General features: G+C 46.8%; 1 protein-coding gene across 1 annotated transcript; it reads left to right on the top strand.

Moving 5' to 3' along the window:
• Positions 1 to 2,063: 2,063 nt before the first annotated feature.
• On the top strand, positions 2,064 to 25,171 carry LOC143285828 (BTB/POZ domain-containing protein kctd15-like). Its single transcript, XM_076593259.1, has 5 exons — positions 2,064 to 2,232; positions 17,418 to 17,606; positions 18,319 to 18,394; positions 18,987 to 19,136; positions 23,505 to 25,171. Exons 1-5 carry the CDS (start codon positions 2,069 to 2,071, stop codon positions 23,736 to 23,738), a joined length of 813 nt encoding a protein of 270 aa, XP_076449374.1. The 5' UTR covers positions 2,064 to 2,068; the 3' UTR covers positions 23,739 to 25,171.
• The last annotated feature ends 1,374 nt before the right edge of the window (positions 25,172 to 26,545 follow it).

Here is a 26,545-nt window from a genome sequence, read left to right as displayed (position 1 = left end):
CCTATGTTATTTTCTTTTCGGCTATATATCTTTCCATCCTGGAGTGATGGTCTATAGGTAACGCGTCCGCCTAGGAAGCAAGAGAATCTGAGCGCACTGGTTCGAATCACGGCTCAGCCACCGGTATTTTCTCCCCCTCCACTAGACCTTGAGTGGTGGTCTGGACGCTAGTCATTCGGATGAGACGATAAACCGAGGTCCCGTGTGCAGCATGCACTTAGCACACGTAAAAGAACCCACGGCAACAAAAGGGTTGTTGTTTGCAAAATTCTGTAGAAAAATCCACTGCGATAAGAAAAACAAATAAAACTGCACGCAGGGAAAAAAAAAGGGGGGGGGGGGGGCTGTAGTATAGCGACGCGCTCTCCCTGGGGAGAGCAGTCTGAATTTCACACAGAGAAATCTGTTGTGATAAAGAGAGAAATACGAATACGAATCTTCCCGTGTGCAGTGGTTTGCGGGAACATGATTTGGCTGGCTGCACAGTATTTGCACAATGGCTTGATATTCGTGGCCTATTGCTCAGAACTCCTTGAGGAACTTCGGGCCACAGCAGCACTCCTCCAACGAACTCGCTTCTGGGGTGTCCTCTTCGGCAGGTTCCGTATCCACCCGGTTGCCTTAACTCGTCATGAATGCGTCTTCTCCATGTCATCGCTGCACAGGGTGTGTGGCCAGCCCACCCCCTTTCTCTAACTTGGTTTTCATGCAGACAGAAATCTACTTGCTTCTTTACTGTATTGTTGGCATCTGCTTTTTTTCTTTTTCTTTTTCTTTTCTTTTTTTTTTTTTTTTTTTAGCAGATGTGGTGTAGCGTATATGGAGTAGTCCGCACGCTTTGACTCCTCCTTGAAACTGAAACTGCATTTGTTGTTGTTTATGGCCAGTACGCGTACCCGTGATACCCAAAGTACGTCTCCAAACCTATTGCTTAGGTCTGCTTTTATCAGTCTTGGAATTCACTCGCCTTTTCAAGTCCCTGATCCATTCAGGAGGACAGACTTAACATTCGTGTTGAATCTCCTCAACTTCCTTTCGTTGGAGAGGGCTGTGGGGTTCCATACAGGCCGAGGGTTGTGCTCAATGCATGCTCTCATTGGCGCGCGCGCGCGCGTATGTGTGTGTGTGTGTGTGTTTCCTTTGTCTTCATTGTTCCTCCGTCTTTACAGACAGTATCATACCTAGGTTGGTAAATAATTTCTGGTGAAGAAACTGGAATAACTAAATCAGCTGCCTCGGATGTACCCGAACGTTAAACAGTACAGAAGAAGTTCAAGCCGCTGTGTACTCATTCCTGGGTAGGAGGCTTACAGTAATGATGGGACGAGAAACAATACCGATGGAAAGAGGTGAAAAACGAAACTGTAAAAGAGACGTCTTTACGAGCATGCATTCTTTCTCTGCTTCTATATTCCTGTATGACAGAGTCCATATATATTCCCTTTATCTCTTTGACTTGTTCCCTTCGTCAGTTTCCTGCAGCCCCGTCCCTCAGCCCCCAACCCCCCCTCTCTCAGACCGAAAGAAAAGGCTCTTCTCTCCCTTGTCCTGTCGGCTTTTTTTTTCTTTCTTTTTTTTTTTACAGAAATACTAAGCTGACAGCCTCCCTCTCTCTCGCTCCCCACTCTGTCTTTCTTCTCGCTCTTTTACCACTCTTTCGCTTCAACCCTCTCTCTCTCTCTTTCTCTCTCTCTCTCTTTCTCGCTCGCTCTCTCTTCTTTCTCCTCCAACTCTTTCTTCAAAGAAAAAAAAATATACAGAAACACAATCTTGTAAAGTGAATGGATAAATAAAGTGACGAAATGAAATCGGTTTAGAAGAGTCCATTTCGATTTCACGCCTCACCTTACTGAATAATTGAACAAACCAATAACAAACCATCCTCTTTCTCTTTGTGTGTGTGTTCACAGCTTCGCAACGCTACGTGCGCGCAGTGGGTTGTCGCGATCGAAGACGACCGACCGAAAGAGAATCCCCCCAAAAAAAACAAAAAAACAAAACAAAAAAACCCCTAGTCTGACGTCACCTCACAACAACCGTCATCATAGGCGACTTACGTCAAAGCAAGATGTCGTCACCCGTGGCGAGGCCCTCCTCCTCCACCACCCCGAACGGGCACACGTTCAGCAAGATCGGGGTACCGTGCCCGGCCACCCCTACCCGCTACACTGCCCCTGTACACATAGACGTGGGTGGAGTCATCTACACGTCATCGCTGGAGACCCTTACCAGGTAGGAAGAGTGTCTGGGTGCGTTGGTTTGGTTGACTGGGGTATGTCGGATAGTGGGTGGATGGACTGGTTGGTTTGGTTGGCTGACTGGGAATGTTGGGCGGTGGGTTGATTAAATCTTGGTAGATTGAAATTTATGTATTTACATGAATTTGATCTACATTTCATCATAGGAAATCCATGTTTGCTAGGAGAAAGCAAGGACAAAATTCATGTTGATCTCCTTGCTTCGTATTTGATAACTGAAGGGTATTTTCTGTGTATGTGTGACAGTTTCTTCGTTCTGATTGTGTAGAACTGCTCTCTCTCTCTCTCTCTCTCTCTCTCACACACACACACACAGAGTTGGATTCGACTTAGATAATTTATTCACGAGAAAATCACAGCCCCATTTTGAAGGCATGGTTGACCAAACGGAACAAAGGAAATAAAAGCATCACGACTAAACAGAACAAACACAACCAATCAAAAAAAAATGTATATGGATATATGTATTTGAGAGTGATGGAGAGAAAATAATGTTAAGTGTGTCTGCTTCTGTTTCACTTCCTGTGTGTGAATCTTTCTGCTCATGTACGTTATGTATGTACGCACCAGTGTGGTTGGTGGGGCTTTTGTGTGTGTGTGGTTTATTGTGTGCGTGAACGTTTCCGACTTGGACCAACTTACCACTACTACTGCGCAATAGACATTCTCACTCTCTCTCTCTCTCTCTTTCTCTCTCTCTCTTTCTCTTTCTACACTGGGTAGGTTGCCTGCGGGCTTCGTTTCCAAGGCAACTTACTCTCGTCTACTTCGTTTTCCGACGTCACAGGCCCGGAGGCGACGTCATTTCGTTGAAACTGAGCGAGAGTGTATGAAGGATGAAGGCAGCGCCCTTAGGGCCAGGGAGAAAGAGAGGGGGTTGGGAGAGGGGGAAAGAAAGAGAGGAGAGAGAGAGAGAGAGGTCTGGGGGTGAAATGGAGGAGGGAGAGAGATGGGTGAGGGGCTGGATCCCCAGTCTCGATTGGGGAAAATCAGGTGATAGAGCCTCCGGGGATGGGCGAGAGAGAGAGAGAGAGAAAGGGGGGGGGTTGGTGGGCGAGGGGGGTTGAGAGAGAGAGAGGGGGGGGGCGAGGGGGGTTGAGAGAGAGAGAGAGGGGGGCGAGGACGGAGAGAGGCTTTCCCTGAACATCTACAAAGGCATGGCCCGAGGGAGTTGCGTGTGTGTGAGGCCTGTCATTTTGTAGTCAACTACCTTGTACTCCTCTACTCCTCCATCCTCTTCCCTCCCTTCCCTTCCCCTCTCCTCCCCCGACCTCCTCTCAACGAGTCTCTCTCTCTCTCTCTTTCTCTTCTTTCTCTTGCAGCACCCCAGCTATTCAGGCCTGGGCCCTGCGGTCATCCTTTCTCCTCTCCTCGGTTCCCTCCCCCTTTTCTCCGCTCTGCTGTCCACCCTCCTCGTCTTCACCTCCCTCACATCCTCGACCTCCTCCTCTCTCTCTCTTCCCCAACCCCAACCCCTACCCCCCACTTCCAAAAAGAAAGAGGAAAAAAAAAAGTTTGTAGCCTTGCCGCATGCTATCAATGCCCTTGGGCGACAGATCTTAATGGAGTCGACACACAGGGTTCTGGGAGTCCGCGGTGGCGCAGGTGATATGAAATGGGGGGGGGGGGGGCACTTTTTACCCACCCCCACCCCCTCTGGTACATTCTCCTTTACCTCCTCCTGCCTTCTCCCTTCTCTACACAAGAAGTAATCGTCACTCCTCTTCCCAACCCCTCCACCCCTATTTGGGTGTTTCGTAAGAACTAAAATAAGATTAAAAACGGAAAAAGAAGGGGTGGGGACAAATGATGGTGGTTTCTCTTCTGTGCGTGATTTTTTTTTTCTTCTCCAGTCAGTGACGTCAGATTTGTGTATGTATGTGTGTGTTTGCGAGTGTGCGCGCGTGTGTGCGCGTGCGCGCGCGATATGTTGATGACGTGGACGTTCAGGGTCATGTCTTTTATGTTTCTATGGTCAATTTTCATTGAAAAAACATAGTCATTGGCAATAAGATACTGCACTAAAACGAACGACAGTAACGTGGCACACATGGGAAATACAGGAATAACGCTGAGCGACGCACACTGTTCACACAACACGACGAATCACTGTGTAAACATACTGGTACAGTTATTTTAACTGCTCAGTATTCTAGCTTCCACAAACTGTGACAATCACATAATCCGCTTCATCATTCATTTGTTTGAGATTTTCAAGTAAGCAAGGGAGTCTATGGCTGCCAAGACGTGTTTATCTGATTCAGTTATCCTAGACTGTTGACATTATTTTTCCACTTAACACACAATGCTGACTGACAGTTACAAAACAGATGTTGGATCGTTTGTGTTTCTTAGTTGCAAAAGTTACATAATTGAGAATCGGTGAATGTACTCATGTGAAGCAATCCAGTTTTGGGTTGGAATGAGTCGACTTTCGAACCATCACAGCTGAGCATCAGAAGTTGTTTTCAGTGGGTTTGGAGAAGATAGTGTCCAACAGGAGTCTAACCGTGACAGAGGGAAATATCGAAAACACAGACATGCAACATACACAAGTCACTAAGGAACAGTTGAAAAACTGTTAATGTGGACACGCGAGCGCTGGTTGATAGAGACGTAATGATCACAACACAATAACTCGCGTCAACAGAGAGACGCGAGTGCGATTGGCCTGTACGAAACACGTCATCACATTGGCCTAACGAGCACGCTTCTTCGCGCACTAATCTGTGATTCTGACGAAGCGCCCTCTCATTGGGTAGAAATATCTTGGCTAAAGACTTCGTGTTAAACCATTCCTTGGAACTCTCGCTCGCATACGCCTCCTTCATTGGACAGTACGATCATTGGACAGTACGATACCTCTATGTTCACCTTTTATGGCCAACACTGGGTCGGTCAGGGAAGGCCTGAGTTTGGTTCGAACCACCGGAAAATGGGGGGCGGGGGAGGGGGGCCGGAGGGGGAGGGGGAGAGAGTTTTTCGCCAGGTCATCTCCCATCAACACTTCTTGGTTTGTGGGCTGCAACTCCCACGTTCACTCGTATGTATGCGAGTGGACTTTTACGTGTATGAATGCTGGGTATGTTCTTGTTTTCATAACCCACCGAACGCTAACATGGATTACAGGATCGTTAACGTGCGTATTGGATCTTCTGCTTGCGTATACACACGAAGGGGGTTCAGGCACAAGCAGGTCTGCACATAATTATGTCAAGTTGACCTGGGAGATCGGAAAAATCCCAACCCTTTACCCACCAGGCGCCGTTACCGAGATTCAAACCCGGAACCCTCAGATTGAAAGTCCAGCGCTTTAACCACTCGGCTGTTGCGCCCATCTATCACCAATTGAATGGTCACGTATCAAGTCGATCCGATCCACCATTTGAAACGAGATTTTTTAAATGTGCAAGAGATGGACAGGACAATGGTAGCCCTTTGTTGCAGCAAAGGTTCTTCAAGAATGTTTGCCATCACAGAGAACGCCAAAACTTTTTGCCTGGAGATGTGTTAAAAAGCTCTTGGCAAAGATCTTGCGTGAAGCCGTCGCTGTTTGGGACAGGCGTGGAGCTGTGGTGTGGAGCTCCGAGGCTGCTGGTTGCACTCATGCATTGCGTGGCTTCAGGCCACTCTTCCGTTCCTGGGACACTGAGGTTGTACAAATATGCAAAGGGAAAAGAGTACTGACGCCCTTAGGGGCTTGTCTTTACCGCAGGAACAAAAAGTGCGTGCGTGTGTGTGTGTGCTTGGGATGGAGTTGGGTCCGGGGAAGGGAGTTGGGTGGGGGCGGGTGGGGTGGAGGTGGAGATCGAAGCACGAGAGCTGGGATCACAGGGAGCGAACGTAAACAGTGGATCAACATAAAATTGGCACAGTACAAAATGACACAGAAAACAACATGCCACACACAATAATGGCAGAGAACAAGAAACGACATACGAGAGGGGGAAAAAAACCCCCCAACAACATTGGGATAATGTTAGGCAGAGTGGCACGGTCGCGGTTTAGGCTGAACACAACATATTTGTCTCAGTGATTTGTTTGAGTTAAATAGCATGATGTATTGATTTGATTCTTGCTCTGTCGAAAAGAAAATACTGATAATTAGTGAGGAAGGGGAATCCCTGTCTGTGGACACACCTGTCACTTTACATGTGTGTACCACCTGGGTTCCCCAGGAATGGGCTGCAGATCGAGTGATTTAAGATCTAAGAACTGTAATAAATCAAATAGGTTGATCACTGACAGGCCAAGGCGTCACTGGGCGATGCAGAAAACAATTTGCCAGTTGCTGTTGCATAGTGGTAAACGTCACGAGTGACGACCAGTTGGTTGTCGTTCAAACTGCCAGTGCGATTTTTTTTTTTTTTTTTTTTTTTTTTTATTCCGCAACTGGTTCTCGTCCAGATGGATGGAAATATTGCTTTGAGATAAGTTGTGAAGACCAGCACCCACACAGTCAAGTGTCATCTGCTTCAGTTATGTCCCTGGAGAGTGTTGCTCAAATATCCTGGCTAACCCAACACTTGGTGTTTGTATCACGATTCGTTTGTGACAGGAGCATAGGTGTTGGTCTGAGGAGAGGAGTCAGAGAGTATGACTTGGGGGAATAGCGCTATTGAAAGACCACTGAAGGCTGGACACCTGAACATCTCCACAGGATTCGTTCTTTTTCTTCCAGTCTATTGTGCTCGATTTTTTTTTTTACCCCCCCCCCCCCTCCTCCCCGTCTCTCTCTCTCTCTCTCTCTCTCTCTGTCATGTCCTCCCCTCTACCCTTCCCAGTTTGTGTGCCCGTCAGTGAAAACATAAACAAACAAGTTCGGGAAATGATGTGGGTTCCGGTGGGAAAAGGTGTGGGGAGTGGTGTTGTCTTTTTCTGTCGGCAGAGCGACATTGAAGATTAAAAGTTTGTTTTTTGTTGTTGTTGTTGTTTTTATAAAGGGACGAACCTGTCATGGCTGCTGCCTTTTAAGTACGAGTATGATGTGTGTGCATTGTCTGTACGTGTATGCGCGACGGTGTTCGTGCGCACGTGCTCCGCGCGTATTTGTTATTTCGCGCATGCTCGCATCGCGGGCAGTTTTTATCTTTTATGTATTATTGAGTTTGTGATTTTTTTTTTTTAATATGCTCCCCCCACCCCTACCCTTCTTTTTTTTTTTTCTTTTTCTCAGTTCCTCTTTCGCACACTTTCAACCCAGATTATCCCTCGCCCTCTCACTCTACACTCTCTCCCCCCCCCCCCCCCCCCCCCCTCACTGCCCAAAGCCTTTTCCTCAAAGCATTCGTATGCCCGTTTTCATTCCCATCGCCTCCTCCCCCCTCTACCCCCCTACCCCCTCGCATTTTTTAAGCTCGCCTTCCAGTTCTCTTCAACCAGGTTTTTCCACTTTCTTTTCGATGTCCCCCCCCCCCCCTTGTTTTTTGTTGTTTTTTTCTGGTTTTTTCCTTCTCTCTTTCTCCCTCTACCAACGTCGCAGGGCTAGCCTAGGGGCGGTTTCAGACAATAATTACAATCTTCTTTCACCCTCAGCTTTCTATCCGCTTTGCTTACGCTTGGTGGGGCCTGTTGGGCCGAACACACACACACACTTTCTCTCTCTCTCTCTCTCTCACACACACCCAAAAGCCCTGTAGAAGAGGTGGGGTGGGGGGGGGGGGGGGGGGGGGGGGAAGAGACAGGAGTTCGCCCTGAGGCTGTCGTGCTGTGTTTTGGGGACCCTTCCCCTCTCCCCCCCCCCTCTACCCCACCCCCACCCCCCTCCACCACTTCCCTCTGCTTGGTCCTTCCGTCGCCTGAGTAGCCTGTCGAGAGGGAGAGGTTGGTGGGAGAGGGGGGCCTGGACAGGTCCAAACAGCTGAACCGACACGAAAATCACGACCACCGACATTATTTAATGCGAGAGAGATATGCAGTGATCTATAAAAAAAAAAAAAAAGTTTAAATAGAGGTGAGAGAGACTGGGAGGAGGAGAGGGGGAGGGTTTTTTTTTAGGGGATGGGGGAGGGCCAAACCAATACAAAACAACCCAGTCTTCCTCATTGGTATCATTTTCCGGGGCATGCTTCAGATACAACTGGAGTGGGGGTGTTGGGGGTTGGTGGTGGACAGAATCGTAAGCTGGAGAGAGAAATAGAGGGGGGCGGGGAGGGGGGGGAGAGAGAGAGAAGAGAGAGAGATGGGAAGGAGGAAGAGGAAGAGAGACTGGGGGATGGTGAGTGAAGTGAAGGGGAGGGGGGAGGAGAAATTTATGTCATGACGCTTCATCGCTTCTTTTATTGCATTCCACTGCCACCCTTCTTGCCTCCCTACCCCCTCCTCACCCCATCCCCACCCCCCAAGCCCCCCCCGGTCTTTCTCTAATGCAGCGAGCGTCCATATTTGTTTGCAACGACGCACAAGAAGCCTTGGGTTGTTCCCTCTGTCCGGTTTCCCCCCAAACTGTCCTCTTCCCGGCGTCACCACCACCACCACCACCCCCAGTTCGTCTACCCCCCCCCCCCCAGGCCCCCCACGCACCCCACCCCCTCCCCGGCCTTCCGGCCCTCTCCCCTCTTTCACAACGTTTCTCTCTTTGGATTTTTAAGGGTGTTTTTTAAGGGAATGGGGGTGGGGGGGAGGGGGGGATTAATATATGTGGTTTGGCCTGTACCATAATTTTCTCGTGCATAGCCAGAAGACTGTAGCGGATGTGATGTAATCGAAACTCTGTTCCGGCCAGTCGTTATGGAATTATAATGGGCTAGGAGGTATGGGATAGGGGGGTGGTGGGGGATGGGAGGTCGACACAGAAGTTGGAAGAGCCTTGGGGCTGTTCCAGCAATTGTCGCGGCCGACGGACCACGAGAAGAACTGAATCAGGCATCGTAATTACACTGGGATTAGGGGATTTGGCGAAAGAAGTTTGGGGAGGGGGAAATAAACAAACACATAAATATCTATAAATAAAGATCATAAATAAACAAAACGCGCTCGCGCGCAAAAGGACGGAGGGGGAAAAAACACTAGCCGCAGTAATCTAGGGCTTGCGGATGCAACCAGCCAAACAACAAACAAAAATTGTTTTTAAAAAGTGCTGGTGAGGTCGAGCAGACTTTTATGGCATTGTTCATTTGTCATGCCATCATCTACACGCGAACGTCTTTGATCCTCGGCCCCGGGCAACCTACCCGGGCCCCTGAATGGGGATAATTAAATAAAAGTGGTTGAGCCCAACTGCCCTGCATAGCATGGACGACGGGAGAGAGAGAGAGGTGGGGGTGGGGGGTGAAAAAAAAAAAAAGTTGGAGGAGACTCTCTCTCCATGCGACGTATTGTAGATTCAAAGCCCCTTTACCTCCTCGCTTGCCTTGCCTCAGGGCCAACGGGCAAAGGGGGGCTTGGAGGGGGGATGTGGGGAAGGGGACGGGGGGTGTGTGTGTGTTGGGGGAGGGGGGGGGGGCAGGGCGAGGTACGACTGTGCCGGTCCGAGGCATGATGGCGGAAAGGAGAGGCTTTCAATTCCTCCATTTTCCCTTCTTCCCCTTCTTTTACCCTCCCCTGCGGCACCTCCTCCACCTCATCCTTCTAGTCCTCCTCCACACACACACACACACACACACACACACACACACACACACACACCAACATACACACACACACACACACACACACACACACATCGGAGAGAGAGACGGGGGGAAAGAGAGAGCAGAGCAGAGCAGAAGCAGAAGAAAAAAAACGCTGGTCGTGGAAGCTCGCGAATGCCTGGGGGGCAGGACAAGCAAATGGAGAGAGTCTTGGTACATGCCCAGGGCACAGTCATCTGCTTTCAGATCAACTTGTCAAGCTGAGCGGAAACACGCAGATGCAGCCTTTCGGGGTAGTTCGGGGGGAAAGGAAGGATTGACAGGGGCTGGGGTGGAGGGGGGCGGTGATGGTGGTGGTGTGTGTGTGTGTGTGGGAGAGGGGTAGGATGGGTGGAGGAGAACTCGAAAGGGTAGAGGGAGGGCGGGTGGGTTTGGAAGCCTGCAGGGGCGTACCACGTTTTGATGCATAAACATGGTGAGAGGGGGTGGGGGTAGAAGAGGGAGGGGGTGAGATGGGAAGCTCTGGCCAGAGACGTAGTTGAGAGAAATTCACGATTTTCTTCTAAAATTTTTTTTTTTTTTTTTTTAATGGGTCTTGGCCTGGGTAGTCGAGGGCCACGTTGCATGATGCTTGTTTTGAGGCTACTATTTTTTTTTCGCGTGCTGTTTTGAGATGAACAGCTAATTTTAGACCTTATCAGTACATGGTGGAGTCTCTTCCTCACTTGTTTTCCTCCTTTAGTCACTCAGTATAAAGTCAAACTGAACAGAAAAAAAACAAACTAAGATGACACCAGTGTGGAAATTTTAGAATCAACTGTTGAGAAAGAAAGTCGTACTAGTCTTCCGTAAAAAGTGACTTAAGCAGTGATTTAACTGGCAAGTCCAGATGTTCAAAACGTATTTTTCGGGTCACAAAAACACATTTGTGATCCCCAAACCAGCAGCCAATCACGAAAGAGGTTTTGTCTTTTCGCGCAAAACAAAAACAGGATTAAAAAAAAAAAAAATGGACATGCGGTTTTCGTATTACTTGACAAACATGAGATCAAGTCCATGCAACATTTGCCTAGTTCGAAGGAAAGAGGTGAATACGGACACGTCTGCGTGAACCTAAAGAAGTGGACGTTTTGGAACAGAAGACAGCAGCTGGAAACGTCACAAAACATCATCGGGAGCCAGCGTGGCTGAGAGAAGAAAGAGCCGTCTTCCCTTGTCGGGAGGAAGGGCCATAAGTCTTGAGAATGGAGAAAACCTTCAGAGGAGATGGAGTTACACTGGCCGTCAGTAGACGGACGAGGAGGATGAAGAGGAGGAATAGGAGGAGGAGGGGAAGCGTTAGAGGACAGAAAGGGAGAAAAACAGGTGGATGCTGGGGAGATAAATGAGTGTGAGTTGTCCCTGTGAGGAAGGCCGCGGTAAACCTGAGGGAGTTCGTGAATCTGTGATGCCTATCGACGATACAGAACTCAAAACGAAAACAGAAAGAACATGGGATGGATTGAGTGTAGAGTCTGGAGTGAGATAAACAGAGAGGGGATGGTGTGTGGGAGAGGGAGGGGGGCTGAGGGGTGAGGGGGGGGGGGGGGGTTGGGAGGGGAGAGGCCGGGGAAATGAAAACAATGCAAATTGATACAAGTCGTGCTTATTCTGATTACTTCGAAAACTCATAATTATGAATTTGTGCCAGTCAGCTGCTAGTGTACTCCCTCCCTCACATCAATTACACATTTTGTCCCAGAAGGCTGTGAATCAACTTTTCAAAATTACTGCAAGGTTTAGTATGTCTTGCATATATATATATATATATATATATATATGTGTGTGTGTGTGTGTGTACACATATATAATTATGTGTGTGTGTATCCCGCTTGTACATGTGGGGGTGAATTGTTGAGAACATGTATTTCATTTTCCTCCGGTGTTTTATCGCCGCCCCCACGCCCCCTCTCCCGCCCCCACGACATTCTTGGGAATGATCAAACTGGTTGGTCAGCGAAAGAACATCTGCGAGTTTACAGCGCTGCCCTTGGTCTTAATCAATAGAAATCTTATTGTACGATCTTGTGCATACCTCAGGGACAAAACAGGCACCGGCCCCTACGCGTGGTCCCTGCACAATGGCTCTTTCTCTTTCCCTTATGTCATTCCTAGTCTTTCGTGCAGTTTGGATTCCCCACAGAACGGTATGGCATGTTGGACTTTCGGTCCTGCGGGCCTCCAGACTAGGAGAGGGTAAAAAAAATTTTTTTTTTTAAAGTAGAGATCGCTCCCCCCCCCTCCCCCTTCCTCACCCCCCTCCCCTATCCCCCACCCCCACCCCCCGCCAGAACTGCAAATTTCGACGAGTTTCTGTTGAAAGATATCCAATGACCGATGCAATGTGTGTGTATTTTTTATATCGATGTGTTTTTTTTCTCTTGAAATATGAAACGATTGTGTGATCTGGGATCAGTCTTAAGACCCCAGTTTATTTTCACGGCAAAGGATCAGAAAGGATTGGGCTGCACATGTTTATGAGAGGCATTGTATGGCTGTAAAAAGTTGGCAAACTTAGAATAAAAACCTGTTCCGTTCGTCTGTTGCCTTTACCATGAAAAGTGATTGTTGCTGCTTAATATTGCAAATAATCGAAAGACCGTGCTTGTTTCTCCAAATGTATAGATAAGAATTGATATGTGTATTTTATTTGTTTGATTTTTAAGCTATTATCTGGTTTTGACTACACGAGGTTGACTGCCGTCACCACCAAATAGGATTTAGAATAAAAGCAGTTTAGTTTTAACCTTCAGAACAGAAAGCTTGGTTTCAAACTGTGGAAAAGTGTGCTTTGCAAAACAAAACGAAAAAGAAGAAGAAAAAAACACGTGGAATCTTCGACACGAATCCGGTCGATAAGAATCTATTCCTATTTGTTTCTATGCTTCTGTTCGTTGCTTTTTGTTCAATTCTTCGTTGTTGTTGTTGTTGTTTTTGTTGTTTTTTTCACACTACAGCCTGTTCCGGGGAATTAGTGCAAGTTTCAATATATTAATACTGAAGCAACCTGCGTGCATGTCCTTACCACAACCCTGTATACATATAACAAATGAAAACTGCATTTGGCAGGTTTAGCGTGTGCAGTCGTACTTAACACAAGCCTTGATACAGATACGAAAAACTGTATTAACTGACACAGCCTATAGCGTCTACGGTCGTGAAAACCCGCAATATTTGTTCGGAGCCTGGCCAGAGGGCCTTTTTTTCGGGCTACGTACTGTATGTGTGTGCGTTGGTCCTTGTTCTCACACGCAGTACCTGAACCCGTGTCGAAAGTTCACGGCATTGCCTCGGGCAAGTCACGGACACGGACACAGAGGGAGGGAGAGAGACTGGGCGGGGTGGGGTGGGGGGAGGGGCAGGTGGGAAGTTGGGGGAGTGGTAGAGGTGGGAAGTTGTGGCGCAGTGGTGGGAGGGGGTGGGGCGTCTGTTTGGTACGTGTTGTTTTATAGCTCAGCCGACCACTAATACCACCTCAGGGCAAAGGCTGCTTGTTTTTATGTTCTTCGTGATCAAGTGTTTTGTTGTTGTTTTTTTAAAAAGGTTATTATACTCCACAATTCATTTTCCGAACAAACATTTACCAGATCTTCCAAGGAAAATATAAGCTTTCAAGTTCCAAGTATTTAAAACAGTTTTGCATGAAAGATCCAGGAACAAAACCTTTTTCTTCTGTTTTGAATTGATTCGAGAATACCACTGAGCCACGTTCAGAACCCGTAAAATGGTCGAATCAAGAGCCAGTGACAAACAACAGGTATATATGGTGAGTGAAAGGTTTCACGCTCGAAACACGTCAGTGGAGAAGAAAAAATAACTTAATTATATAAGAAGCCAGAAAGAGTGATAATGACATACTTTTGTTTGTTTTCTCTTTCTTCTTCTTCTTCTTCTTCGTATTGTTTTCCTCAAGAAAACCTCATAATACTCGTGGGCCACATTGTATGAAGTAAACAGTCTGTCGTTGATCGCAAATAATTAAATAATACAAATGTTTCTGACTCATTTAAAAGGCAGTTTTAACGTCATTGTAATTGATAATGGTAACTGAAGTGAGTGATGACCAGTAGTCTCTTGGAGAGCCTGGTAATTTACAACAGTTGATCAGGGTGCGAGGCTGCGGCATCTTCAGTCTCAGTCGTAAGTTGTTAGTCCATGTCACTGAACTGGAAACAGAGTTCACGAGGGGGTACGTTTATCCCCCCAAACTTTCAAAGTATACGTTGGACTGAAGATCTGGGTTGGGCTGCACCCCAATCAACGATCTTTATCTTTGCATTGCTAAATTTGCTTTCTGTTAAACAGTTTTCTTACGTCTTCGCTAACTTCTTAGACTTTTAGGAAAATTCGTAACGCAAAGCAAAACTTAGCGCTGCTTAGGACCCTTACAAGTGCAACCCGCGGGCCCAGAAATGGCTCCTGTGGTCGTCCGCGGGGGATATCAGACACATGGACTGATTGATTTTTGGTCTGACACTTTGACAGCACGAGATGGTGCAATCACAGAGGTTGCGGTAAGTCAGAACGATACATGGGCTGATTTATCTTTTTTGGTATGATTCTTTGACGGCTTGAGATGGTACAGTCACAGAGGTCTCTGTAAGTCAGAACTGACACATGCACTGATTGATTTGTTTGGTATGATACTTTGACGGCATGAGATGGTACAATCACAGAGGTTGTAAGTCAGCGTTGTTGCGCTGCCGGGAAACCGAAGACACCGGCTGTATCCGTCCGCGGACTGACATAAACCCATTTCAGCAGCCAGACATCCCAGCACCTGCCCCACCCATGGCATCACGGCCGCTCAGAGAGACAGACAGACAAACAGACAGACAGACCGGCAGGCAGGGAGAAAATCGCGGAGGTCGTGTTGCGCTCATCTATCTCGGCGCTGTAGTCAAGGGGGTGGGGGCCCAGGCGGCAGTTTTCTTCCAGAGTTGTTCCCCTCGGGCGAAGTCAGACGGCGCTGGTGGTGTAGTGCGGGCCGAGGCCCCGGTTAAGCACCGGTCCGTAATAGGTCCTGTGCTTATGTACGATCTTTCCCTTCCCCCTCCCCACAACCACCACCACCCGCCCCCCACCCTCCTCTCACTGTTATTTGGCCATGACAGAGAGGACAGAGCGTGGCCCCAGGGCACACCGCGTCAGGAGAACAGAGGGCGTGGCTTGGGCTGCCAGACCCTGGGAGAACCCCGGCACAAAGCTGGCGGGCGTGGGGCTGGGACTGAATGGGGGGGGGGGGAGTGAGGGAGGGAAGTAGAGGGACAACGTGGCTAAAAAAAAAACAACCAAAAAAAAAAGGTGGAGTGGGGGAGATAAGTATCGAGTACAATCAGCCCAGCTTGTACTTCCAAGTCCCCGGTCTTTCATTGTAAATCCTGTCGCCCGAAGCGACTCGGGAGCTAAGCCCAGACAGACCTGCCCTGGCCTCTCTGTCTGGCCCCAGCTCTCAGCCCTGGAAAACTCCCGCTGGGCCTCCTCCCATTTGGCTAATGCCAGTCTCCCCCACCCACCCCGGCACACCCCCACCTCCCACCGCCGGCAACCCCTCCTCAGTCCTAACCCCTCCCCCCTCCACCTCCCCCCCCCACCCCCACCCTACACACACACCCCGTTTAGCCGGCGAACCCCCTTGCCACGGATCAGCAGTTCCCAAAGGACAGGGGACGCCAGATGCCCTCGGGGCTGCTGGCACACGGGGCGAAGAACTCCGCCACAGAAGCTCCACCATTTCGTAATGAATGGCGCACACAGCGTAGGACTGGCTTGCCTCAGTGGCCTCAACGCTGACGGTCCGTCCGAAATGGCTGAAAATCTACCACTATACCCCCACGTCTCGCTGTTGTGTTGTCCCGACAGAAAATGGCACCCGTGGTATTTTGTTATTAAAGTGAGAGGGGGCTCCATCATGATCCCCGTCCCCGACCCCCCTGAGGCCATGTTCACCTGCCGAGTCAGTCAGTCGTCTGACAATGGGGGATCAGGGGAGAGGGGGGTGGTGGATCCGTGACGGGAGAGGGGCCCCTTGTGGGTGGAGGGGGGGGGAGGCGGTTGGGGGATGGAGGAAGCCTTGAGGTCTATGGGGGAAGGGGATATGGTTTATCGGCGTTGGGGTAGGTGGGTGGGGAGGAGGAGTTTGAGGCCGGGGATGAGAGACAGTGAATGATGTGTCGATGGTTTGTTTACTCGCGAACGGACCAAAATAGATTAAAAGAAAAATGATACATGACAATTTGATTTCCAAATGGATGAGTATTGTATTGTATTGTAAATGTGTTCCATGGACTGTCATTCGGTTACGTTTACTTGAAATAAATTCAACATTGAACTGAGGTTGAAAAGTGCCACCTGAACAAGAGAGACAGACAAAGAGAGAGGTGTTTATGACTTACCAGTGGTTCAGCTGATCCCTGGCGCAATGCAGCAGCTGACGCAAGGGGAAGTAACTGACGACAAAACAAGCAAACCGAAACGCGGCCACATCATACATCTCTACTATATGGGCCACACCCGTATAGCGAGACAGAACAAAACCAAAGACGAGCATCAAGGCCCAGGGGTAGACTGATTGTCTGGGGTCTGCTTGTCGTCACACTCTGAGTTGATGTGGCCGATGGGCATAACCATCACAGGACACACACACACACACACACACACACACACACACAAGTTTTGGGGGTGGGGGGTTGCTATCTACCCACACCCTTCGATTACATCACAAAAACGACAACACTGGGTATATTTGCAGATGGAAAGAGCAGGAAAAGGCACGAAAGAGGGAGAGAGTGAGGGGACAGGGAATGCCAGGCACGTGAACAGAGATTTATTTTTTCAAATAATTGCATATCAAAATCCTAAACCCCTGGAAGAAGAACCGCCACCACCAGCTTGATTCTACTCACCATTTCACCCATTTAAAAAATGGGAATGAGTTATTGATTTGAGCCACCGGTGACAGGAAGCAGCAGTGCGTCATTCTTGTATTTCTTTACTTTTCCGTTTGTATCAAGTAGTCGACGAAAGATTGAGACGGGGATACCACGAAGAATCGGACTGATAAAAATAACCGTGGTGAACATGTTACATGGACAGAAATAGTACTTATTATCATTGGGGAGAGAGAAAGAGAGAAAGATATATATCAGTCATGTTTTTTAGCGATTGTTTCAAATTGTAAATTTCAAAAGTAAATCGGTGTGTTAGTGGGTTCCTCACTAAATCTAATCACGGCGTAGAAGTAGACTAAATCGGCGTGTTACTGGGTTCCTCACTAAATCTAATCACGGCGTAGAAGTAGGCTAAATCGGCGTGTTACTGGGTTCCTCACTAAATCTAATCACGGCTTTCGGATTCGGATGGCCTGTATGAATATAATAATCACAGCGTTGTAGAAATAAATCGTTGTGTTAGTGGGTTCCTCGCTAAATCTTAACCACGGCGTCAGTACAGTGAGAAATGAATTCAGTACGCAAGTTAGTGGGTTTCTTTACGAAACTTACAGTCTAATCACGCTTCGGTTGTTTTGCCTCTGGTTCACTGGGCACAGGTTCCCGGACTCCAAGCTGGCCAAGATGTTCAACGGCAACATCCCCATAGTGCTGGACACACTGAAGCAGCACTACTTCATTGACCGGGACGGCCACATGTTCCGCTTCATCCTCAACTACCTACGCAACCAGCGCCTCATCGTTCCGGAGAAATTTGACGAGTATGAGCAACTGTACGAGGAAGCAAGGTACTTGTGTGGGTGGGTGGGTGGGGGGTTGAAATGGCGGGGGGGGGGGGGGGGGGTTACATGTGTGTCTGTGTGTGTGTGAGTGTGTGTGTGTGTGTGTAATTGTTTTGTGTGTGGGGGTTTGTGCGTGCGTGGTTTGTGTGTGTGTGTTTGGTGTGTGTCTGCGTATACTCGTGTTTGATGTGTATGTGTGTGCGTGTGCGAGGGTGTGTGTGTGTGTGTCACGGTGTGTGTGTGAGCGAACGTGCATGTGTGTGTGTCACGGTGTGTGTGTGTGTGTTCGGCGTGTGTGTGTGGGGTGGGGGGGGGGGGGAATGTGTGACCCAGTGTGTGCCGCACTCTCTTAGGGGTCAGTAGGGTAAAAAAAGGGAAGTACGCATGCCTTGAGATGAACACATGATATATGAGTGTACGCATATACTCATATATGAGTATACTTCAGGGAGAGAAGGATGGATTGCATTTTCGTGTACATGTGTATGTGTGCGTACGTTTTCACGCGAGAGTGAGACGTGGGGCGGGACGGGGTCACTGATTGGCGAAGGGCAGAGACAGGGCATTACGCTTGTAATAAAGGAAACAAGTGAGTCAAAAAGGCAGCCCAATCATTTTCTTGTTCGTGTTATTGAAGTTTTACCGCCGGAAACTACATAAATGATGTACTTTATTGTTGTGTGTTCTCTGAATAATTCTGTTTTCCCTCTACATTCAGATATTACGAACTGGCAGGTCTTCTGAGAGAACTGGAAGCAGTCAAAAAGACCAAAGAAATGAATGAGATTGCCAAGGTGTGTTTGGTCATGACGAGTACAGTGGATGACAAAGTGTGTGTGTGTTGGTTCAGAATGTGCATTTTTGCTTTCGAATGTGTGTGTGTGTGTGTGTTTTCATTGAATGTGTGTATATGTTCGAGTGTGTGTGTGTGTGCGTGTGTGTTTGAGTGAGTGTGCGTGCGTGTGTATGTGTGTTTGGACATTCATGCATGGTTTCCGAAGTTCTTCTATGCTCAGGCGCATAGTGTTTGAAGTAAAGAGCAGATCAGTTCAATATGGATATTGCCGCGCGTATTGCTGCTGAAATATAAAACAAATAGAATTGAGAAACCATCTGCGTGTGCTTGCACGTGTGTGCATGCTTCCGTTTGTTTAATCCACGGGCACATCCACAATAGAGAAAAAGAGAGAGGTTGTTTTTGTTGTTGTTTTGTTTTGTTTTTTGTGTGTTTTTTTGTTGTTGTTTTTTTCAAGTAGGTCGTTCTGAATTTTGCTCACGAAACGTCATTTACGTTTGCGGTTATACACGAACCATGGAAGATAAGAGAAAATGGGAAGTACGGTCGACTCGTACCCAATGCGTGTATCATTTTTTGTACATCTTCAGGTGGCCCGTGAAATCAAGACAGAGAAAGGGGTGTCCCCTGCAGTGCCCTCCACAGAGAACGGGGGATTCATTGACTGCATTGCTGTCAGCATCAGCCCCGACCTCGGGGAGAGAATCTCCCTCAGTGCAGAAAAACCGCTCATTGAAGAGGTAAGAGATTCACACACACACACACACACACACACACACACACACACAAACACACATGAGAAGACAGAGACGTACAGATAGAGGGGAGGAAGAAAAAGAGGATATTACTGCGATTCTGTATACATGTTCTGAGTGATGGATATACACAGTAATATTATTGTAGCATTCAATTCGCCATAGAATAATCAAACCATACAAGTTACACGATAGGCTGTCACACATGCCATAAAATGCTAAGCCGAATGCCAGCGAACGTTTTCACCATGTCACACACACACACACACACACACACACACACACACACACACACACACACACACACACACACACACACAATGAGAGAAGATAAGAAGGAACAACCACAATTTTCAAAAACTCTGACAACATTCTCATTTTTACCTGTACAGTCAAAAGGGAGGAGAAAACTTTCTTGCATATATGTTTACCAATGGCATAATCATACTTCCCAGCTCTAAGACAGGGGAGTCGTGACATTTAAGAACAGCAGTTGAAAGAAGAGTAGCGCAGAATGTGCGACAGAATATCACTGACAAAAGCTGGTTGGATTACAGGCAACAGTGTCAACTGTCGACTCGGTTCCAGGCGTAAGGTTTGGCTGCAAGCACAAATATTTGACCAAGCGAAATGGTTTGTGTCGATGGTTCCAGGACATTCAAAAGAGGGAGTTGGAAGATGAGAAGCCTAGTGACGTTTACGTTTCCAGGACATTTAAAAATGAGAGTTGGAAAATAAGAAGCCTGGTGACACATACGTTTCCAGGACATTTAAAAATAAGAGTTGGAAGATTAGCCTGCTGACGCATAATGTACAACAGAATAAGTGTACGTTCACGTTAAGTCCAGCCAGTTGATGCCAGCCAGTTGCCGTCAGCCAGTTGCTGTCAGCCAGTGTTTACGTTGGGCCCGGCAAGTTGCTGTCCAACAAACTGCTGCCCCATTGTCGGGATAAACATGGCGCTTTCCAGGAGGAAGAAAAGAATATTGCTGTGGTGGATTTTACAGAACAGATCATTGAAACGGAATTCTCGAAAATATGGTGTTCACCCAATTCATCGGAATCGAAGTACACATGGAGAATATCATCATTTGATGCCTCAAGTGATGGATGATGCACAGAAATGTGTAGAGTACATACGAATGCGACCAGAGACTTTTCAAGATCTGCTTGACCAATGCACTGAAGATTTGAAGAAGCAGTCAACGAATTTTCACAAGCCGATTTCGGCAGCGGAGCGCTTGATTGTCACACTAAGGTAAGTACAAAGTATTTGGCTGTTTGTACTAGTCACACATGAATGTAGAGAGAGAGAGAGAGAGGGAGACAAAGAGAAGAGAGAAGAGAGAGAGAGAAACACACACACACACACACACACACACACACACACACTCACACGATTATTGACTCAGACCAGACCAGACTTGTTTATTGTTGATTAAACAAGTTGATTAAACAAATGAAAAAGTCTTTCTATGCCTGTGCGACATGAAAACTATGACTTCTATTAAAGTGTTAAAATGCTCACATCAGTATATCATAAAAAATGACAAGAACTGCTATTGATTTCACTGATTCATTTGTTGCTGACTGTTGAAGGGTGTCATGTTGTAGTAGTATTCGTCATGACTGACTGGGGAAATGGGTGTGTATGCTGGATTTCGAGGCTCTGGATCTAAGGGCCGAGAACCCATGTAACCAGAGGTAGTCGGCTCTGCTGCATTTTGCGGTTTGTTTGCTTCTTTCAGGTGTTTGAGGAGCAAGCTTTGAACTTTTAGGCGAAATTCCATTGCCTGAATGTCGTTCAATTTCTTCATGGAAGGAAGCAAACTTTTCAAGAACAGTTCGTTTTCATCCAAGACTTCTGGTTCCTTTAGTGCTTTGAGGACTTCCATGTTGAACTCCGAAGTTGTGGTGCAGTCTCTCTTCCTTGTTTTTTTTTTTTTTTTTTGCTGCTGAGGCTTCTTGAAGATTTCCTGTGGGACTGGGGAGCTGTCATCTAAAGATTGTGTGGCAGGACTTGGCTGTGATCCCGTCTCCTCGATGTCCACATCGTCGTCCTCCGGTTGGTCTTCATAAACCAAGTTTCCGCTTGTTTCACGGCTGCAGTAATAGGGGGCCAGGAAAGACATGGCGTCGAAGAAGTACCATTTCTTTTTCTTGCTGGCGGCCTGGCCTGATTGTGTCGTCTTTGACTCTCTGTATTTCTTGAAAAAGTAGTCTCTCAATGTCCCCCATCTGTTTTTGCAGGCACTGGTAGTCACTGAAAACATAAACAAAAACCACAAGCCTTAGTAAATAATATAAATTGTATGAAACTTTTACATTATCTAATTGAAAATTACACTTGTTTTCAGGTTCTTGGCAACAGGGGAGTCCTTCAGGTCACTTTCATTCCATTTTCGGATGGGTATTTCAACAGTTCAAGGAATCATCAAAGAAACTGTCAACGTGATTTGGGCAAGACTGCAACCAGAACAACTGCCTGTTCCAGATGTGAACATATGGGAACGTGTGTCGAGAGAGTTTTTCACTCGATGGAATTTTCCCCAGTGTGTCGGTGCTATTGATGGAAAGCACATTCACCTGAAAGCACCATTTAATGCGGGTTCGAAATATTACAAGTACGAAGGGTATCACTCCATTGTTTTGATGGCCATTGTGGATGCGAAAGGGAAATTTCTTGTGGTGGATGTCGGTGCCTACGGAAGCCGCAGCGACGGCGGTATCCTGCAGGAATCATCTTTTGGGAAAAGGTTGTCAGAAAACAAACTTCAGCTGCCAGAACCTGCGAAGATCCCAAACACGGACATTGAACTGCCTTTTGTATTTGTGGGCGATGAGGCTTTCCCTTTGCAGCAAAACATTATGAGACCATTTCCAAAGCGCAGTTTGACTTATGAAAAGCGGATTTTCAACTACAGACTTTCACGAGCTCGGAGACAAGTGGAATGTACTTTTGGGGTGGCTTCAAGCATGTGGCGCATTTTGCGGAAGCCAGTGGAGGTGCAAGTAAACTTTGCAATTGACATTGTCAAAGCTGTCTGTGTACTGCACAATTTTGTGCAAAACGAAGAACCTGAACGAGCACTGCTTCCAGATGTACTGCAGAACAGCTTCCAATTGCCAGAGCTCCCCGCGAACAATACAAGAGCAAGCTGTAACGCAATGGCAGTGAGAGACACATTAATGACATATTTCACGACACCATCGGGGAGTCTGTCTTGGCAGAATGACATGATCTGAAGGTGAGCTAGCAGAACTGGCGAACATTTTATTTGCTGAATACATAAGAAAAACATGGTTACACAACATAAGAAACTAATTGTGTAATGATTTCATAGTCCACGATCAACCACTCATAAACATTTGATGTGATCACACAAATATGCACGCGCGCAGACACGCAAGCGTGCACTCACAAACACACACACACACACACACACACTCTCTCTCTCTCTCTCTCACACACACACACACGCACGGACGCACATACATACGCGCGCATGCACGCACACATTCATTGACAAAACACACAAGTGACAAAACGAGCAGCTATTTGATAAATTTGCAGGAATGTAGCCTACAAAGGTAGACGCTTGTATGTGTTTTCAGTGGTGCTACAGTGGAGAAAAGAAACTGGCATGTCATTTTGTTCAACACCTGCTGAACATTCTTACTAATTTTGAGAAAGATTGGAAAAATAGTTTAAGCCACATTCATTGAAACTTATTTGATCACAAAGAGGTGGGAGGGTTCATTGTCTGTTGGATTTAATTTTTTTTTTTTTTAATCTGGTTTGGTGACAAGTGTGATATTTCTAACATAGATCTAATTCGAAGCTCTAGTTTTACAACAAGTTGAGAAACAATGAAACAAGATTATACTTACCATCGGAACCGACTTCTCTTGCAATGGCTTCCCATCAGTGTGGCATTTATGATGTCCCTGTTGTGGTAATTGCGGTCTTCTTTGTCATAAATCACTGATCTTTTTTGCACTGTGACGATCAGTTTCTCCTCGTCCATTTTGGGCATCAGTGCTGTGCTTTCACTCTGCTGGCCGGAAATTCCCTCCCTTGAGAACCGCCAGCCTTTTCTTTTGTGTGCGCGCGACAAAGGCAAAAAGCTGGCTGGCAGGGGCTGGCAGGCGCTGACAAGGGCTGGCGGCCAGCGTGAACGCCCGTCACCAGCTTACATAGCTTACAAAGCTGCAGCCGGCTGCCGTCAGCAACTGGCTGGACTTAACGTGAACGCACCTTTAGAGACTGACATGTCGGCTGAACGGTATTAGCAACAATCTCACAGCTGGTTTCAGGCATAAAGTTTAGAACGAAACGGTTTGTGTGTGCAGATGTTCCCAGAACTGACATCGGCTCTGATGGACACGAGGAACTCTGGGTGGCACATGGACAGCCCCTATGTCATCCGCTTCCCTCTGAATGGCTTCTGCAAGCTGAACTCGGTGCAGGTCATCCAGAGGCTGCTCAACAACAACTTCAGGATAATCGCTTCGTCAGGGGGAGGTGTGGAGGGACAACAGTTTACTGAGTATGTCTTTGCCAAAAACTGCAAGTCTGTGCGGTGACCTGTAGCGAAAACCAGAGAAAGACTGGGCTCTCGTGTTCATGTCCATGAGGGCTGTTGAACTGAGCAAATCCACAGTGGCATTGACAGCATAAACCTACAGCATGAAACATACATTGTGAATCCCTGCAAAGCGGGGTATTTCATTTTGAGGTTGACAAAGTGAAGTGCAACACTGGTGAGGGTGTACTGTGAGGCAGATTTAGTGCATGACTGTCTGGAAGTTATTCAGGAAGTTCGTGTGTGCGCGCGCGCGCGTACATGTGTGTGCGTGTGCGTGTGTGTGTTAATGTACATTTCAGTGTGAAAAAATAGTTACAGTGCACAATGTATGATCTCTGTTCGAGTTTTCATTGCATTCAAATGCTGATTTCACACATACACATTATACACATCCATTATCATCACCATTATAGTTACCTGTCTCATAGTGAAGATGGTGTCAGTAGAAACCGCAGGCTGAAATCTGATGTCCACGGCAGCATCAGAATTGTCCTGCCTGGCCTTAGGTTTCTGATACAAGATATGTCAGGCGTGTCTCCCTCAATGTTTCGCCATCCTGTGGACAGTCTGCAGTCCCCAGCAAGTCTTTACATCCCCATCCAGCAATAGTTATAGGGATGTTACAGGTCGCAAACAGTTCTCGAGAGGATCCTTGTAGTGCTCAGTCTGGCCCCCGTGTTGGTGTTTTCTGAAGGTAAAGTCAGAACAGAGGAGCAGCTTCAGAAAAAAACCGACCATCTTCCATTCCCGTGACTTGGCCAGAACATCTCTGTCTTGATGGTCATGTCCACAGAACAGGCAGGTTTGACAACAAAAGGATCTGTCCTCTCACTTGATACCAAGAATCACGTGGCCATGGAGGTGGAACTGTCGCAGTGTAGCTACAGTCACAGAGAAGTGAAGAGAGGACCACGGATCTGTCCCGTTAAATGCGAACCTTGATGTCTGGTGATGTCACACTCGTTTTCTCTCTTTTTCCAAATTCTTGTCCACATGCTTGCTTTGCTTACACACACACTGATCTGTAAGCGCCTTTACATACATATGCGTGACAGAACTACCGGGTCCGTTGTGTATAATGAAATCTTGCTGTATTTGATGCATGAGGTATGCACGATGGGGATAGCATCCACCTCTGTGCAGTTTCAATGCATGTGAGATATATGCTACATACATGACCATGAACAAATCACCCTCACCCAAAACGTGACCTCACCTGTTCATTGAAACTATTGCAGCGATAGGTGATTTTACTCCATGTCAGGGACAGATACTTATGCCCATGTCATTGTGTATGATTGGGCAGACAGAACAGAAACTGTCTCTAGTTCTATGAAAAGAGTGTATTTCAAGCTCTGGATGTGTTCATAAATCATTTTAACTTTCAACATGATGCATGTCTGGAAACAGAGCATGAAGTTGTTAGCATGACAGGACAGACTGCCAAAATGTTTTGTTTTCAAGGAGAGAAGTGTACACACTGACGATTATGTCACAGTTTGTGATCTTTCAGTAGATGAAGGGTACCAGTATGCATGTGCGTATGTGTGGGTTGAATGTGCCAGAGTGCATGGGACGGAGTTTGTCAAAATGAGTGATGGAAAAGATTGTGCAGTATTATTATGTAGGCAGGGGCTCTCCTCAGTGACTTGATTGCTGTACTTAAAAAAAATTAATTTGGAAAATGTATGATGGGTGTTGTGGACATGGTAATGACCATATTGAAACGAGGGCTCCTGGAAGGGAGATAATTTGCATGAAGAATCCCCAGGTATTGCACCTCTTGGGTTTGAACCTGCCATGCCATTTACCAAAGCTAGGTAACTCGTGTGCCGGTTTATTTTGTTTCTTGATCACCAGATGTAGCGAACATTTCAACTGGTTTTGCCCAACATAGATTTGGTTTTTCACCTGACTTATACTTTATCTAGACCAATCTACTGTGTTTTTTTCAAATCTTGGAGAGAAAAGTACCCCCCAAAACAAGTTTCTTAGACCAGACACCACATTATTTCATACTGTAAGGAAAAGATCAATCATTTTTCCTTAATGTCTTCACTACAAAGTAAAAAGTCCAACTGTTAAATACTAATGTTTAATATTTGGGCTTATTTCTTTTGGTTTGTAGTGAGGAAAGGTGCGGAGAGGTAAGCAAACCAATGTGATGGAAAAATTCCAAAGAAAATCAAGTTTGCACAACTGCAGTTTAAGTGCCAGTGATCTCTAGTATCAGTGTGTGCTTGCCAATATTCAACAGTTAACTCTCTCCATACGAACAGCGAAAGAGACGACGCTAACAGCGTTTCACCCCAATTACCACCATCAAAATATTGCAAGCGGAAGGCTCTTATACTGAAGAGGTAAAAGTTGACAAAGAATACCACAATTCTGACGACGGAAGCTAAAGGTTGGGTCATTCAGACACCCACTGGACATCCGAGGGGTCTGTGTAGAGGAGAAGAGAGGACTGGCCGTACTGAGTGAGTTAAGCAGACATGCTATTTCAGGTTTTGGAAAAATTATACATTAAAAAAGATATTCTAAAGTTGAGGTACATGAAATTACAAACAAAATCATGTTCAAACCCACAAAAATTTTCTTTTTTAAACAACTCTTTTTGTAGATGAAGTACAACAAACTGGTCTTTTTTGTCATGTTCAAGTCATCAGTAGAATTTGCAGTGTACAGAAAAAAATATTGTATTGTGATACTTTGTGTTTATGAAAAATAAAACACAAAACCTACTCTGGAATTCTGCTCATTGTCTAATTGTGCTGTGGTGAATTAATGTTGATTTTTGTTTGT

Source organism: Babylonia areolata, chromosome 9 (genome assembly GCF_041734735.1).
Source record: "Babylonia areolata isolate BAREFJ2019XMU chromosome 9, ASM4173473v1, whole genome shotgun sequence".
NCBI classification, from domain to species: domain Eukaryota; kingdom Metazoa; phylum Mollusca; class Gastropoda; order Neogastropoda; family Buccinidae; genus Babylonia; species Babylonia areolata.
This window is presented reverse-complemented; position numbering and strand designations above follow the sequence as displayed.

Bases quoted from the DNA above. Each gene is read 5' to 3' on its own strand.
- LOC143285828 (XM_076593259.1), top strand. From the start codon at position 2,069: ATGTCGTCACCCGTGGCGAGGCCCTCCTCCTCCACCACCCCGAACGGG. The intron at 2,233-17,417 runs GTAGGAAGAGTG...CACTGGGCACAG, and splicing joins TCGCTGGAGACCCTTACCAG to GTTCCCGGACTCCAAGCTGG. The intron at 19,137-23,504 runs GTAAGAGATTCA...TTGTGTGTGCAG, and splicing joins AAAAACCGCTCATTGAAGAG to ATGTTCCCAGAACTGACATC.